Below are 18,624 nucleotides of genomic sequence, written 5' to 3'. Positions count from 1 at the left end.
GTTGAGAGAAACAAAATAGTAATTGCTTAACTGATGCTGATATGATGAATGGTATATTGAATTTAGGAGAGAATTCTGCGATAAGTTCATAGAAACCCCACATGAAACAATGAAAATATTTAATCAATTTTAAAAAAATCTATTAAATGGTAAAAAAATTAAATTATTTAAATAGTTTTCAGTTATGGAAATACTGATGGAACCTGCATTTTAAAGCCCTGTATTTGATTTGGATGGGTAAAACAATTCAAATAATCAGTTCTAGCTAGAGACAGCATTGCTCTCTTTAACTGATGTTAGATATCAGAGATATTATTGAAATGAACATTTCCAAAATCCAAGAAAACACAAGGTGGACTGAACTATAATTCATTTGGAAAGGAGTGATATGGTCACTATGATGAGGGAAGATTTTGCTTTAACAAAAGCAGGAAGTACACTATTTTCCAGAGACTGGCATTGATGGCAAAAATATGATAAAGTTCAGTACCGAAAGCTAATCTTAAAATTTGCTTTGATGTTGAAGTACAATCATAAAACGTTCTATTCTGCTATCCTTCACATTTAATGAGTACTTAAAGTAAATAAAGAGAAAACTTTTGAAATATGAGTACAACTTAACAATATTAAATATCAGAAATTTAGCTCTACCTTTTCACAGATCATAACCTACCTCACATAGTTTCTGTAACAATTCAAGTTTGCGACGGATTGAAGAAATGCTTTCTGAAAATGTTGATTGGAACAGGATGCAAAATACACGTTCTGAAAAGTTGGGAATTAGTGAGAGTTCATAGAGGAACCTGTAGGAGTGATTAAAGAAATTTATATGGGTCATTGTCAGTAGGTACAGTATTTTTTTTTTTCTTTTATAACATCTCTAGATACTTTACTATAGCAGGGGAAGTTTTCTGAAGTGAGCAAAAATGGTCTTTCATAAGTATGTTCTTACTGTTCTGGCTTATCCAAAGACTTGGCGTTTTCTTTTTCCTTGGATGCCTTGCTATGTTTTTCTATTTTTTCTAATTCATCTGATTGTGCTCTCTGGAATAAAGGAAACAAAGTAATTAAAAAGATGTGTTAATTAATAACCCAGTCAAACACAGATAAAGGTGCCTGTGTAACAAATCATGTCCATAGATTTTTCTTTTCCTTCTAGCATCTGCTCATGGTATAGAGTGATTTTAAGAATAAATCCATCTGACGGAAAAGATAATATTATTGACTACTAGTAATCTGCAAGAGATTTATTCATTCAACCATGCACTGAGACAATAATCTTCATTCCCACTCCCTTTTCTTTGGCTGTTTTTATAGACTTTGGATGAAAGGGCTCTCTTCTTGAGTTGTATTTCTCTTTCCAAATCTGTTGGGTTGCATTTGAATGCAATCTGATCTTTAAATATATATATTTAAATAATGTCTTTTTTTAAACTAAAGGAAAATATGTTTGTGTTGTTTACTGCAATTTAAATTTTATCTGGTATTTGGAAAATACTATGGAACAACAAAAAATAGTTGATTTATAATGGAACTATCATACATAACATAATGCATGAGAACTACTGCATACTACTTTTTATCTTAATAAGCCAAAACAATTACATGTAAACTGCCTAGTTTCTTGGAGAACCCTGTGGTACATTGTGCGGTCTTTTCTTCAATATTCCAATCAAAAGAAACAGAGCCTTACTTCTTTCTGTGCTCCATGCTACAGAGAAATTATTTTTTCCAGCTGCAGTACTGGAAAATAGAATGGCATGGAAAGGAATAAAAGGGGAATGGAAATTTCTACTTCTGACCCTTCTTCTGACATCCACAGTGGTTTCCAAAATAGATTCAAAACATTAATTTCTGCAAGAGTGAAAAATGAAGTAAATGTATTTACCTTTATTCCTTTAAGAAAATACTACACACGTTTTTTTAACTTACTCCACCACAGAACTTGAAGACAACAGTGGAAAATTAAATTCTAACTATTTAAATAATGCCAAAGCAAAAGATAGGTTGCATCTGCATTCTTTCTTGCATGCTTGTGCATGATTAGCAAAAGAGGTATGGAACTATCTCAAACCATACTGCCACAGCTCCATAAGCAATCTGAAACCAGAAAGCCAGGTTTCAACAGTTCTTCTGAGGTTGCTGAACATCTTTGTATGTGAAAAGGGAGAAATTACTGACATGAAACAGAAAGATGAAGAGATTGAAGAGACTCAGAGCAAAAGCACTTCAGAGTTTCTCTGATTACTTCAGGAAGTCTGGAAATGACTGCAAGGCCATCTGTCTTGAATACTACACAACCGAATACTGACATTTCTGTGTTCTTCAAGGGTCATCTTCTCTAAAGTAGTCTGATCTTATCTATTAAATACTCTAACAGATTGGAAATATTGCAAACAACTTTTTCTTTTTTTCCCCTAGCCATAAATTTTATTCTCGATACTAAGAAATTACAATGGTGGTAGTATCTGTATCACAGATTAATAGAATAGTTGAGGTTTGAAGGGACCTCGGGAGATCATCTAGTTGAACCCTTTGGTACAAAGCAGAGGTAGCTAGAGTATGTTGCTCAGTATTGTGTCCAGCCATGTTTTTAATATTGCCAAGGATGGAGACCTCACCACCTCTCTAGGCAGCCTGTTCCAGTATTCGGACAACCTTGCAGTAAAAAAAGGTGTTTCTATTTTCAAATGGAGTTTCCAGTATATAAATTTCAAGAGGCTCACTATCTTTTGTCTTTACACTGGACATCACTGAGTCTAGCTCTGTTCTTTACTCTACCTCCCCAAACAGTTATTTGTACATACTGATAAAATCCCCCTGAACTTTCTCTTCTCCAGGCTCAACAACCCCAGCCCTCTCAGCCTCTCCTTCTATGACACATTACCCAAGCCTTTAATCATCGTTGTGGCCCTTCACTAGACGTGCCCCAATATGTCCATGTCTCTTGCACTGGGGAGGCCAGAACTGGGCACAGCACCCTAGATGTGGCCTCACCAGTGCTGAGAAGACACCTTGATTTGCTTGATCCTTCCTTAGTCTATCTGTGTATACTGTATCATGCCTTTCTCAGTTAAAAAGGACTAGGCTAAGACTAAATTTACCAGGTTTTAATTTTAGAATACTGGCAGTGGCCCATCCTTAACACAGAGTTTCCTGTATTCCCTACCCCAGTATCAGTTCAGTGTGAGAAAACAAACTTGGGGATTTATCCTCCAAAGGTACTTTTCTACATAAAGTTTCTGTCAAGGCAGGCATAAGATATATAAACATAATTAGAGTAGTAAATTTTGCTTGTATAATTTTATCTTGAGGAGAAGGAAATTTTGAAGATACTAAGATCAGAAAATTGTATCAATTTTTAATGTTAGAAGGCTCATCTGGACATGGGATGGAGACTAGAAAAGATGCAATTAACCGCAGATGTTTCCATATAAGTATTGCAGGTGCTGTTGAGGAGAAAGACTTGCTTTTGGTTTTGTGTTAGAGAGCAGGTGTAAATGGGAGATTTCTTCACTTCATCTAGAACATTCTTACCCAATGGAGAGTTTAAAGAAAAAGAAAGCTTTCATTTCTTTTCAAATCACTAAAAACTCTCTCAGCAATGGATGAAATCTACAGATTTTAGAAACTGGAAGGATGCCAAGATTGATAGTGTTATTCTAGTGGTCATGTCATCAAATCCATAGAGGTCTGGGTATGCCTTTGTAGGAAGATCTACTTTATTTATTCAACTTACTCTTCAAATAATTCCTGTATTAAATTTACACTTGTAAATTGTAAACAAGTTTTTTGTAAATGAATTTTTGCACTTACAGTTTTTAAATTAAGTTCTATTATTTCTCACCAATCTCTACAATATATTCTCTTCTATTTAACTGAAAGGAAATCACTTGAAAATTTTTCATGATAGTTAAAAAGGAGAAAATACTTCAGCATGGAGCATAAAAATAAATGTTTATTTGCAAATTCTTTAGAATAAATAGCGAGAGTACTCTCTCCTCTGGTCTTTTCAACATAGCAAAGTATTAGAATGCTTATCACAGCAATCTGTTGTATACATGAATGATAAAGCTGTTAATGTTTCTCCACCAAATCCCACGAGCAAAGTTTAGACAGACCCATTACTCCTTATTTAAGACATGATTCTCAGATTGTGTATGCAAAGAAATAACAGCTGGCAAAGATACAACAGCTAAGCATGATCCGCTCATGGGTAGGCCTGAGCAAAACTCAGGAGATATGGTTTACGCTCTTCACCAAAACCAAGAGGGCTAAGTATATGGTGCAAGTTCAGAATCAAACCCGAGTTACAAGTCCCTAATTTGGGCTCCGTTACCCATAATTCTGATTCATGTGTATTTTAAATTTTGATAGAAAAGGAATAAATCTGACATGCCTTCTGCACAGGTATTATAGAAGATTATTTCTCAGATTTTTTACCAGTTTAGCTTTACAGTTAATGTTTATCTATTCTCTAATTTGCAGATGGATTATTAAAAAAACCTTTTATATTACCCTCCAACATTTGTGTCAAGAACACATTCAATAGATACTTCTCATAAAAGTCATTAATCTGATTGCATTGGCACTGCTTTGAATGTCACTGCCATTTATTTCCTTGAATTTTAGTTATTATATAGCATCATAAATGGAACAAAATACTATAATATACCAGAATTTGATATTAACTTTATCTAAAATCAGGCAGCATAAATCTGATAGAAATTACTGAAAAAAAAAAAGGCTCTTCTTTAACTTTTGCTACATTTGCAAGACTATAAACTCAGGAACTTTGGTAAGACCAAATATAGGGTAAGAGCCATTTTTCCATTTCACAACATACATCTTGCATTTCCTGGTTAGGTTTTTTTTCCTTGCAACAGAACCTTAGCTCTGAATTTAGATGTGTATAGGTTTTTCTAATTTTTGGGTGGGGGTTTTTTGGTCAACTTGGTTTTCAAAGTTAATGTTACATATTTCAAAAGCATTGAGCGACTTGTCTAAAGAATATTGTCAAAAGTGAAAAACCAAGGATATCCAGAGATACCTAGGTTAATAACAACCACCATTGCTTTGAAGCTCAATCATGTATCAGAAATCAGGTACATTCTATAGTCTTGTAATTGCCAGTTTTTAAAAAAAAATCACAAGAAATAATTGAGGAGGTTTGAATCTTAGTGGCAGAGCAGAGGCATGCACTTCAGAATTCTGGATGCCTTTCACTCTTGCAAATGGCATTTTGAGGTTTTTGAAAGCATTGACCTAAGTCTTTTAAAGATAGAGACAGGGTGGGCAATTTACCAGAAGTCAAATTAAGAAAGCATACACATTTCATTTGGCGATGTAAAGAGATTTGAAAAGGGCAAATCCATAGATCAAAGATACTCCTTTGGTACAATTTTTAATCCATTTTTTAATAAATTTATTTTCACAATATAGTGAAAACATAAGCAGGAACAGGATTATCTTCTTTCAAACAGTGATATTTTATTTATAATCTCAGCTGCTAAGAGGCTACCTGTTTTCAAAGTAGAGATTCACTTATTTGCAAATAAGTATATTTCTCATGACAACCAATATGGCCTAACCACATACAGCAAACTGACAACTTCAGTGAATTTTATCTACCTTGTCCCTCTCTAATTATAGCTGCCACCTGAAAGCATTGCTATTAGAGAGTTTGTAAAAGCACATTAAAATAACTGTTCTACATGTAGTTTTATCTATTAAGACTCTCAAAATTGTCTAGATCTTAATATATAGCTGATAATCAACACATATTTAAACAACTTTTTATAAAGCAAACTACACAATCACATGTAACAACTATGTGACGGTACCATAGAGTGCTGCAGTAACAAAGTCCTTCTCGTTTGATGCAATACCGCTTAATACTACTAAATAAATTATTGAGGGTTTGGGTCTTTGCTGGGGTGTGGGTTTCTTCATTTATAAAAAACCACTGAGATGTATACAGTAACTTTGTGATTTAACAAGACTTTAATTCCTCAGTAAACAGGAATTGAGCCCTCGGGACTGTGGCTTTTGAAATTAGGGTGTGTTTAGGTTTGGAGACTGCCCAAATTTCATTCACATTTAAGAAGGGAAAGCACCATGCCAGACATATGCAATCAGAAAAAAATGATTACATTTTGAGGGAAAACTGTAAAACAAATGCTCCCATATGTTCCATAGAGATCAACTAGAAAGGCTGAGAACTTGTACAGCGGTGTTTAAATATCCATCAAAAAAAAAAAAAAATCACAATCTGATAATTTTTAGTAATCGGAATTTATTTAAGTTAATGGCCACAAAGTAGCCAAATGAGGCAAACTTATCCCTACTTACAACAAAGGATGAGGCTGAGAAATAAGGGACGAGTCAAACATGCCAGGATCTCTGGTACCACCCATTGCTTACACTTTTTTATTGAACAATATTGTTATAATTAGTGAAGCTACCAAGGGAAGCAAGTGCAATGTCTAATGTGTTTTGACCAAAGACTGAAAATAAAAATAGAAAATAAAATTCAATTAAAAAAATGTGCCATTCAAGACACAGCTTTATCAAACAGAGGATCCAGGATTAAAATTCAGGTCCCCTTATGAAGCTCTTTAAAAAAAAAAAAAGTTAAGATTTTTTTTGTTCTCTGTTTTTTGCTTTCTTGTACCCAAGCAAATATAGTGATAAAGTTGGTCTGATCTGTATTCTATTCGAAGCAAAGAAATATGTTATAGTCATTCCAACTTTTTGAGTCTTGTTGCGATTAACATATGGTATTTTCCTCATTCAGGAAAATATTTTCAAGATATTTTCTGTAATTAATGTAGGTAATGACAAAAGGAACACAATTGCATTTTGTTATTTCAAAGAGCTGCAAATTTGCAGGTAATCCGTTATACTGGTAGTCTGACATATATTAGGGAAGACATTAAGAAAGCATTTTAAAAGTATCCTATTAGTATATTAGCCACATGAGGACTATTTTTTTTTAATCAAAATTAAAAATTCTTATGCAGTATAAGAGAGGGAAGTATGCAAAAACTGATCCATGAGGGCAGTATCTATTCTGTACTTCCCACAACACAATCTGTCACAATCATGCATACGTAATATATAAATTACTTCAATTGTTTACATGTTAAAGAATGTATGGAATGAGATATAGCTGTACTGTGTAAGGGAGCAGATTAAAAATAATGCAAAATAAAAATAACACAGGCCAAACTAGAAATGTTGTGGCCTAAGGATAAGGAGTGTTTAAAGTATAAAGATTTGGGGGTAGTTAGAATAGGTTTCCCAATTGACCATTATCCTTCTGAGCAGTGTTGAGTAAGTTAATTCTTCAGGGATGAAATAAGAGTAGAAGTGCTTCCTAGTTCTTGTCAGATTTTTGTTTTTTGTTTTGTTTAGCTTTTTGTTTTTACTATAAAGTGGACTAGAGCTTACTATTTCTCTCTTCAGGCCCTAACATGGATTTTTAATGAGAAATTTCATAAAACGACAAATCATTCCAAAGTAGGCCATAAAAAGCTAGAGTCTGAAAATCAAAAATCTGAACATATTATCCAAATTATAACATGAGGAAAAGAAAAAATCCAGTACATAGCATACATTGGCCTTCAATGCCAATCTGTGGCTCACAGCTTTATGTTTCAGACTTTCAGGTTCTTTGGAGAATAAACAGAAAGTCTCTTTGCCCTTTCTAGAGATGCCTCCATGTATTCGGACAATGTGCTCAGAGAAGCGGGTAACGCTCACTGGCCTCAGCTGAAGGCAGAAACATGTTTCTGAGATACACTTTTTAAAATTTTACATGTGACTGGCTTTGTAAAGTTTTAGAAAATGCCTGAGTATATTCTGAATCCCTGATTTTGCATACCTAATCGTCAAACACTCTCTGATGATTAGCAGCAAACATTTATGAAACCCCTGGCAGTTTATACTACTTTTTTATTACATTAGCTTAGAGCAAATCTTTTCAAAGATTTAAAAATTTTTTGGAGGAATCCCTGAAATAATAATAATTAAAAGCTACAGTTCCATAAATGGAATGATTGCAGTTATTAAACAATTCTTTTAATTGAACAGCATTGTTATATTAGTGAAGTTACAAAGTGAATCCAAAGACCTGGAGTGCAAGGTCTAATACCTATTGATCAAAGACTGCCCCAGCCAAGAAGAAAAAAAAGGAGCAAAATTAATTTCTGTTTAGTTATTTTGAAGTTATGTTATTTTTATATAATGTATGCACTATATAAAACACACAATGACAATTAATACAAATTAAATGCTCATCATTATTTCCAATGCTTTGGGGAAAATAAAGTCACTTCAAAATAAGACACATTATACAAGCTTTCTGAATAATACTGATGCAAACCAAAGATACCTTCACATGGACCTACAGTATTCCTACATTATATGTACTTCCTCTGATTACTCACATTCTCATACAGGGCTTGAAGCGTCTCTAGGTCAACCACAGAGTTGTCCAAGTTCACAACAGCTATAAAAAAGACAAAAGAAAAAAGAATTAGTTGTCAGGATGATAATCCAGCTGTGAAAGAGAGACTGAGAACAATACCCAGCAATAGTTTTATGACCTGCTGATCATACAGCTTAAGGGTTTTAACTTTATTAATGCCTTGAATAGTGCTGCCCCTAAGACTATGGGCTAGAAACCTGGTAGAGCCAGGTGTCAAGTGTTAAAGAATTCATCTCCCTGCCCCCAAACACACAAACATGATCCCACGAGTATGGCCATGGCCATACCCAGAGATCAGAGATAAGCTTTACATCAGACTTTCATGGTCCAACTGAAAGCATTATAAAAATTTGTAAATCTCCACCACAGCCACACACTCACACAACAAAGCTCATTCCTGTCACTGGTTGGCTTCAGTCTTAAACTGATTAATCCATAAGTCAGCCAGTTAACTTCAAGACACCTGACAAGGGTCAAGTCTTCTATGCACTAAGCCGACAGGTTTAGTACAGATACAAAATATGCCTTTCCTGTTCCCAACCAATTCTGGCACCACACACATACTGTATTTTTTCAACATCAGAAAGCCAGTTCAACAGCATAGAGAGCGATTTCCATCTACCTAACCTGGACAAAAAAAAAAAAATTAAGAGGGGCACACTTTTATGAACACAACCTTGGCTGCTCACTTATGTTAGGAACATTTCATGAGGCATAGGAAATGTCTGTGCAAACTAGTGAAAAATTATTCTCACCTAATACAAAGAATTATTTTTCTTTTTTTTTTTTTTAATTTTTTGCAGGCACACTGACGATTCATTTAAAAGCCAGATAAATCCAGCTTTCCTCATCCAGATTTTAAATTTTGAAAAAAATTCAGAATGTTGCATTAGAATGTATGTGATGGCAATAAATTATTTCTATCACACTATATCAGTCTTTTTCCCATTTTACTCTTCATTAATTTGTACCCCTTGGGCTCTGTTTGTGTGTGCGTACTTGTACTAATACCTTAGGCAAGATTAAGGTAGAAATTGCAACATTATTTAGGGGTAGAAACCCAGAACTAAGTTACTTTATGTCCTATAAATCCATGTCCCTAACTGTCACAGAGAAATTCTGTGTATACACCTAAAGACTACAGACAATATAACTCAAACTCATTTGTTTCCGATTGCTCTAAAGCATTTAGAGATACCACTCTGAGTCTGGGACTCATCATGTTTCCCCTTTCCAGGCCTGAGACATAGTTTTAGTTACAGTATAAGAAAACGATAAACAAAGAAATGTTGATCTTGATAAAACGAAGCAGGCTACACTGTATCTCTAAGCAGGGCACAAAGCTAAATTATAGGACTGAAACAAAAAATAATTAGGAAATTATTTAGTTTTCAGAAATGATATTTTAAAAATCCCTATTTTTCCATTTTTCCCTTACCAGAAAGCAAGTGAATCTGAAAGATAATGGCAATGTAATGGTTAACAATTCAGGAAGCAACATGGTTTTTGATTTGTTTTGGGGGAGGGGGCACATGCAAAAGTCTGCTACTAATTATTTGGGATATTTTAAAACTCCCCCCCCAGTATAATAATTGTTGAAACAGAGACTTAAAGATGCCCTCTCAACAAGGTACTGTAGCATATGTTGTATTTGATAATCCCTGTCCATCAACAGGACTGTCTGCATGGTTCAAAATATGCCAAATTTGCCTTGTAGAACTGGAGACTAAAATTACCATGCAAATAGAAAGTGGGTCTAGATTGGTTTGAGCGCTTTACTTTAAGAAAACACATATGTCAAAGCATGTATACAAACAGCGTTATTAAAACCAGTATGTATTATGAAACTCAGTTTGTAATATCCCACATTTCATCATTCTTACGCTTACGCAATGTTTTCATATATGAACACACTCACAACCCTTCAACTATTTATTCTGAGCTGTGGCTGTCTTCTCCCTGCTCCACCCCCTCCCCTTCCTTCCACAGACTGCCTACTCCTGCACTAAGAAATATGACATAAGTTCCTGCTCTGACTTTTGCTCAATGTTAAGATCACCCACGGATTACTCAGGGGGCAATAGAACACTTTTGTTTGAACACTTGCAGGAGATAAGAGAACGCCTGGCAAACACAATGGTGCCAGGTCTGTGTACTTTCAACAAAACAGGTATGCAGAAGAGTGTACATACTTCAGGGAGCTGCTTAAAACAAATCAGGCTGAGACAAGGACTTGGAGAAATTAGATACTAGTATATGTGTTTCAAATCCCCCCTCCCAAGACAAATATATTTCTATACATTTCATCTGGAGGTGTATATGTTCATTAATAGTACTCTAGCATCCCACTAGGATTTTTCAGTGTTCACCGTTGGTTTGCTCCACCCACTCTGAGAAATCAAGAGATGAACTTCTGTTCCTTGGCGATACTGCAGCACTGTCATGCAGAACATGATAGCTGGCAAAATAAATCATGACTGTTGCATATTTAATTCCATTATCTAGACAGTTTGAACTGAAAGAAACAATGATGTTTTCCTACTCAGCCAAGCTTACTAGATAAACATGTCCCCTCCCTACAATCAGCATGTCTACACAAATATCTAACCAAAGGATTCCATATGTGGTGGCGAAACAGTAATGAAAAATATAGGCAAACATTAATTTCCTCATATGAAAATATTCTGAGCTATGCTACAATTCCAGTATACTTTGATGCAAACATCTGGAGAAGGGTTTATAATAGTCTTGTAGTTGCTGGATGTTTTCACCCATGTCACTGTTTTAGAAAATGATTTTTCTTTTTTCAAAGTTGACATTGCCATTTCCTAGTCTTTACAACTGTGAAACAATCTTTAATAGCCAGCACATTATCCAGCCTTTCTGATACAGTCATAAGACAGCAGTGAAGAATACCTGTTGGCTTATACTCTAAGAGAAACAAACTTTCTTTTAATTACATCAGAATCAGGCATTTAGTTCTTACATTCAAGATTTCATAGTTCTGCTATTTTCTTGCATTCCTATTGCCACTGCTGCCAATAAAATCAGCAAGCCAGCACCAGTTTCAAGCCTTAATACTGTAAAATTACTTGATGTACATATACATAATTATGGGTGTATACACACATATAGAGATATGATTGAATCAAATTTGACCCAAGTATTCCCAGATACACAGAGAAATATGCACAGATAAAAATACAAGAAACTACAAACCAATGACTTTTTTTTTTTTTAAAGCAAGTACTGGTCAACAGATGTTTACAGAAAATCCACCTACTAAAAAGAAGGGTTGAAGAGCAATCGTAAAGGGTCGCTTGACACTATAAACAACAGAGGAGGGGAAAGAGATTTCAAAGGATTTGTAGCCAAAATAAAGGCTTCAGGAGTCTCTTGTCAGTCTTAAACTTTCCTGATATTCTTATTGTTTTTCTCACAATCTACATAGAAATTGAAACTGGTATCTTTGGGACAGAAATTATATCTTTCTTATGCATCTGCAGAATACAGACATTTTAGCAGAATGGAAGAGTTTCCATACTGTTCTGTATTTCTATGGTATAAATTAATAAAAAAAATTATGCAAACTCACAATATCAAAGCCAACTTAGATACTAGGTTCAAACTGGAAAGACAATAAAATATATGCAGAGAGACAAAGACTTACTATTCTTAGTAATTATCACCACCCACATGTCTTCAGGGGAACACAGTATGTAACCAAGCCACCAACGAGATCAAAGTTTTTGCCAGCAAATATAACCCTGAAGAAGAAATGCATGAGAAAACACCAGCAGGAGGTCGGAGGATGCACAGTCTATTCTCAAGAAGACTATAAAGCAAAGTAGCTGTAATTTTTTTTATTGTAAGATAGATCATTACTGTTGATTATTCGTATATCTAGGAGTATATGAACAACCAGCTACCACTAAAACAAAATTGATAGGCCATATAGACACAGCAAACCTACACTTGCCTGAGGCTATGAATCTAAATCCACCAATAGTACCACTTACGTAAGCTGTTAGAAAAAAAGACAACTTCCTACAGCCACCCTGCGCTTGGAAACTCTATTCTGTTTGCAAGTCCAAAATTCTGGAATTTCCTTTTAAAAAGAAAAGGCCAAAATTCAAAATTTCCCACTGAGTAGGAAGAAGAAAAAGAATTATCAACCTGATCCTTTAGATACAACTTTCATGTCACAGAACTCTCATTAGCACAACCTCACTTATGGATGACTTTCAGAAGACTGGTATTCAGTCCAAATCTTGGTCTTACGTCTTCCCTTTTCTCAGGGCAGGTTTCAAATCATTCTCCATTTCTCTGGCCTTTCCAAGTACACTTCCTAAGTTTTTCTGTCTCCCGACTCCATGTAAAAGTGAGTATGCTTTTCTTGGGACCTCCTAGAAGCGCTGCTGTCTCCCCAAAAACTGACTGAACAATTTTCGAATCCTACTTGACTGATAACACATTACAGTTTAACTCCTCAGAGAGAAGCAGTAGCTGAAGCAAAACCACCTCAAATTTGCAAAAGGGATTCTGAGCCATTCCTGCTATACTCAGATCCATGCTTCAGGAAGACAAACAAGAAAATGACCCACCCAAGTTCTTCATACTGATTTCCGCCACAATTTACTTCTCCATGACTCTCCAAAAACCAAGCACTATCGCTCCAAGAGGCCACTCCGCCTTTTTTTCTCCTGCACATCTTTACCTCTTCATTTTCACATCTGCTCTCTTTCTCCAAAGTCTTTTCAAGACTTCACATCTCCTCTGTCAAATGGCAGCAACATTTACTTTAGCAAATTACAAAGGCAGACTGATTCTTTTTCACTGAATGAAGGACCTCCTACTTCCACAGCAGATAATCACAGTACTCTTGTTGCACAATTCTGTGTGGGGCACAGATCTGTGGTTTTCACAGCTGTTCTGCCCATCATGTGACTAACAGGATCCTGAGAGGTTACAATTTTCATGGTACTTTTTCCTAACTTCCGTCTCCAGTTAATTCTGCTCCATGTTAACAACTAAACTATGTACACCCCAGGAATGTTACTCCAAGCTGAACAGTGAAAGAAACAGAAAGGGCATCAGCCACTCTTAGAACAAAAATGGACTTCATTGTTATTAAGAACCTGTATCTATATTATATAGAAACCATAAGCTGTACATAAATAGTGTCTCAACGTTACTAAATAATTTTGAGGCAGAACTGTAGCATTAAAAGTCATTTAGCCTTCTAAAATATTTTCAAGTAATTGTACTTGAAAATTTCATGACACATTCATTTTCAAATATCTAAAAAGTATATTTGGAAGGAAAAAAAAGGGACATGAGTAGGTCAAATGCATCACACTGTATGATTTTCCTTGAATTATTATTTCAGAGTTAATTAAAAAAATACCTGCTCCAATAATAACTTACAGGTAGTAAACTTCAAATGGTCAAAATCCAACATAATTAGAAAACTAACATACTGGCAAAACTTTAAGCAATGGAAAATTCTAATATGAGGAACACAAGTCAGAGAGTATATAGCCTGATCAACTTGTGAAATGTTACTGACAACAAATTAGAGAAAAAGAACACACTCATTTGTTTGTTCACTGAATACAGAATGGAAGCCTTCACTGAAGAAGAAAATGCAACACCATACATGCAAATACAAGCAAACCAGAAAAAAAAGTCTCAATGTAGACAATTTCATCAGGTTCCCTGGAATGACTAGAAGCTGAACTGTTCAATTCAGAAGTAGAAGAAAAAACATCTGCCTCAACGTTCTCATCAACAAAAGAGCCAAGAAAGCCTTTGATCTTCTTCTAAGTGCATGGCTTCCTTTGCCACTATAAAGATTACGGCATGTTGTAATATCAAGCTACTTGCAAAGTAAACCCAGATTTAAATCCAACTTAGTATTTATATTTAAAAATCAACTAAACTGCAAAATTTGCAGTCTTGTATTGGTTACACAGTAAATGCACAACTTCAAAAATTGCTCTTTTTTTTTTTTTCCCCTCCATGTGAGCTTATTTGCATCATTCATCTAACACAGGCTGACTGCACAAGGTCATGTTTTTGTTTGTGATACTTCCAAAAACTTGACAACTGCTGCTATTCTCTCGGGCTTCTTCTTTATCTCAAATAATAGAAATGTGAATCTCCTAATACAGAAAGTTAAATCCCAAATAGGCCTCTCTGACATAAATGTTATCTTTAAATAAATATGGAAAACACAGTAGTAAAATGAAATATTCCTGTGCCAATGGAAGCTGCAGTAAAACACACAAGGATCACGACTGTGTAATTTTCGAAGATTCTCATAAACAAGCACAGTAAAAGAATTTTTAAACAGGAGTATCCAGATTTGCAGAACTTGCAGAAAAAAACCCTGTTGATAATGGGTAGGTAGAGGATGGCTGCACTGGGTAGAATTAGCATAAATGAAAATAATTTCATATTATTACCTACCTGCCTTCCCTCAGTACCTTTGTTACATGTTTGTCCATTAGCAAATACTCTAACCTTCTCAGGATGAAAACTTCAAGTGCACAAAGCACAATGGAGATTGGATCTTCAACACAAGTACATAAGGCACGGATCAGAGGCAAGAAACAGCACTTAAAACTGCTTGCACACAGTTTTATTGTGGCAGTAATTCACCTTGATCTAAAGCTTGTGTAAGAAACCAGAACAGTATACAAATTTCCAAGCAGAAGCCATGGATTAAGCTTAGCTGTTGCTTCAGATTGTTTTTAAATACCTTCAAGAACATGCACTCACATTTCTGGGAAGCAATAAAATAAGAAATGATTAAGCAAGAATATGCATTTTCAAAATCTGAAGTAACAGAAGATACTTCATCAAAAAGAGTTAATCTTTAGTATCACTTTTTGTACTGATTGTTCTCTTATAAACACAATTCAATGTTTTAGATATTTGTCCTTAGCATTCCTATTCCCTAGTGTGGTATCCCTAATACATAGCAATAAAATTGTATCAATACAGCTTTTTTACATACAAATATATATATACACACATACAACAAAATATATAACTAGATTTTATATACAGCTATACATAGTTAATATAAACAGTTACATTACGTACCTTTCAAACAATTGCCTACTATGTTAAGGACAGCAGTTACTGATTATGTGAAGTCTAACTTCATACACCTATAGAGTTTGTTTATAAAAAGTGTGCAAGTTCAGTTCTTAGAGAACAAATATATTTTGTTTGACTCAGTATGTCGCCTTCTTGTCTAGGCAGGAAAAAAAATGGAGACCAATGCTGTAATCCTTTCAGAATAAAATGTTTAAATACAAACATGATTGCCATTGTAGACTGTTTAATTTAGAGAGATTGTATTTCAGTTCTGGTTTTGAGAGGTTTGCTGATTTGACTATAGAGAGTACTTCAATGCTTATCTTAATTGTTTAGATAAGATTTGTTTGAATTTGGCAGGTGAAAAAACCATGGGTGTGGGATATAGGAAGGTTGAGAAAAGACTGGCATTTTACCAGATTATACTTATTTTAAACTATAGTGTGTAGAGGAGCAAGCAATCTCAATGAACCTGCCATGGGCTTGTCTTTGGGGAGTGAATTTGAAGCGCAAGATTGACTGTCAGGATTCAAGATCTTCAACAGACTGATAACTCCCAAAATGCTACTTACGGCTTAGCATAGTACACAAATGCAAATGATATGACTCATTTCAATTAGTTTAAAAAAAAATTAAAAATTGTGCTTTATGCTTATAGTAGGGGTTTGTTATTCTCTAGAAAAACTTCCTATCCCTTAAATGTATTTTAAAAAGTGTTTCAAGAGCAAGTTTTTAATACAAAATTGATCATTAACATATGGATATATTTTACACATAAGAAATTCTGTTACTGAAAATAAAATTAATGCTATAAAAAAACAAAGCTATTGGCTTTTACTTCAGTATCAGCTTGTATTAAGCTTTTTTACTTTCTGGTTAAGGTAGTATAGCATGCTGCAGGCATTTCGTTTAGAGGTTCTCAAAAGGAAACTTGTCATATCTATCAACTGTATCACTTTTGGTGTAGAGACTACTAGAACAGGATATCTGATATTTTTGGGATGTTTATGTGACAGTATGTATTTACAGTGCATGTTATAAAAACAAACTGCACAAACACATCAGTTACAAGGCACATATGCAGCAGATCTGACATTGTGTATCAATCTGTCTGCAGACAAATACATTTATAGCTTTGTATTCATGAGTCGAGTGAAATAAAATTTGGACTTCCTGTGTGTTAGTGTTTGACTTTTTTTTTAGATGCACATAGGATCTAATGCTTTTCAATCTCTATTTCAATGACATTATGTCCCTGAGTTCCACAGGCTAACTGTGGTACCAGTGATGGTGTAACCATGACAGTCAAAGGATGCATGCAAGTCAAACTTTACAGAACAAGGTAACATCTCTTACTTGTTTGGAATAAAAACAAGCCTTCAGGCTTCCAGTTAATTGAGATTTTTAATTACGTGTGGGTTTTTTCACAATTCAAATTTGCTGGCTTTTGGTTTAATTCCACCTTATCTATATTCATTACAGTAGCTCAAGGCAAACAAAGCCATGGCTTACTCTGAGAAGTCCAGTCCATAAGCAAAGAGACAAGCTTTTTCTTTCATGCTTTAGGGAGCTCATTCTAAATGATAAAGATAAACAAAATGCAGGAGGAGGAGAAAGATTTATTTGGAATCATCTAGTAGTTCACTGGAAAAGATGAAACATAGGTTTAAAGTAGTGCAAAATCAAAAGTAAATTTGTGTTAAAATTATTCCAACTATCGCTTCTTCTATCATAATCACTAGAAGGACACTAAGTTTTTCATACGGGATCTCTGAACTATTTGCCTTACTCTGTGACCCCGAGCAGCTCTGAACAGTTCCCAGTCTTTCCATGTTCCTTATACACATTCCACTCTTTAAGCATTCTTCTAATCCACCACTGAACTTTTTGATATTTTCGCTATTATATTTGTTTGAGATGAAGTGACTACAATTCGTCCCTCGTAATAATGGCAAGGATATACCAGTTTTATACAGTTATATAACACACTATATTTATTTGATAGTTACCAGGGCAGATACCAAACATACACTTTTTCCCCAAAAAATATATTCTTTACATTAAGCAGCTAACTTAGGATCTTCACTTTTGTGCTTTCAATTTACTCACAGTTAGTATATAGTTAATGAAGCTCCAGGTGTGTCCAGTTGGCAATTTAGAATACTTACATTAAATTACTTAAGTGTCAACACTAAATGAATTAACAGCTGCCTAACTCATAGATCTGAAAATTTAACTGCTTATGAAACACTATCAGAAAGGAGAGTATCTTAGGCTTCCATAGGAATCTGCAACTAAATATATATTTACCAACACTGAAAAGAAAGATATTAAAAATAGTTATTAATCCTGAGTGAAGTCCATGTGGCAATGATAATGGCAGAGCTACTTTGGTCTCTCCTGAGCAGGCTCAAACTCACTCAAAGAACTGTCTTGATTACACTCTTAGTAATCACGATCAATGACTAACGTAAGACTCCTTGTCTCTCAAGGAGTGACTAGAAGTCAAAACAATCTTTAGACTAGAGCTACAGCTGGTGGAATATCAAAGAGATCAACAAAGGAAATAGCAGAATAACGTCAAGAACTCATCTTTCTGTTGAATTACTTGATCTATTTAGCTTACACAGAAGAAAGTTAAGAAGCAACCTGATTACAGTTCTTACGCATACCTGCATGAGAAGATAGCCGAAAGTACATGGCTCCATAATTTTGCAGACCAAAAGCAGGAAAGAATGAAGGATGTCTCTAAGTTAATCTGACAAATTCACTATGGAAAGAATATTTTAAGTGTTAAAACTGAGGGAAATTAACCTTTTGAACAACGTTTCATAGGATACATTGACTTCTCCATCACTTAAAGTACTTGTATGAAATCCTAGACTCACCAAAGTCAATGGCAAAACTATCAGTGACTTCAAAGAAAGCAAAAGGTTGAAGGGTCAGAATTTCAGCTGAAACTGAAGATCATTTACACTGCTAAAAATGTTCGTATTTATACAGACTAATAGCTTGAGGCAGAAATT

At 34.7% G+C, this 18,624-nt stretch overlaps 1 protein-coding gene across 1 annotated transcript in view; it reads right to left on the bottom strand.

The window, feature by feature from the left end:
• FMN2 (formin 2) overlaps positions 1-18,624 on the bottom strand; it is a gene marked incomplete at its 3' end in the record, with an annotated part of 164,246 nt that overhangs the window by 59,913 nt on the left and 85,709 nt on the right. Inside the window, exons 9-11 of the mRNA XM_081997623.1 lie at positions 8,451-8,512; positions 953-1,044; positions 674-803 (exon numbers count right to left, since the gene is read on the bottom strand). Of these exons, the coding sequence (XP_081853749.1) occupies positions 674-803; positions 953-1,044; positions 8,451-8,512 (284 nt within the window). The remainder of the gene's footprint in view (positions 1-673; positions 804-952; positions 1,045-8,450; positions 8,513-18,624) is intronic.

Source organism: Phaethon aethereus (genome assembly GCF_964289735.1).
Source record: "Phaethon aethereus genome assembly, chromosome: 3".
NCBI classification, from domain to species: domain Eukaryota; kingdom Metazoa; phylum Chordata; class Aves; order Phaethontiformes; family Phaethontidae; genus Phaethon; species Phaethon aethereus.
The sequence above is the reverse complement of the archived record's forward strand: the minus strand, read 5'-3'. Positions and strand labels throughout refer to the sequence as shown.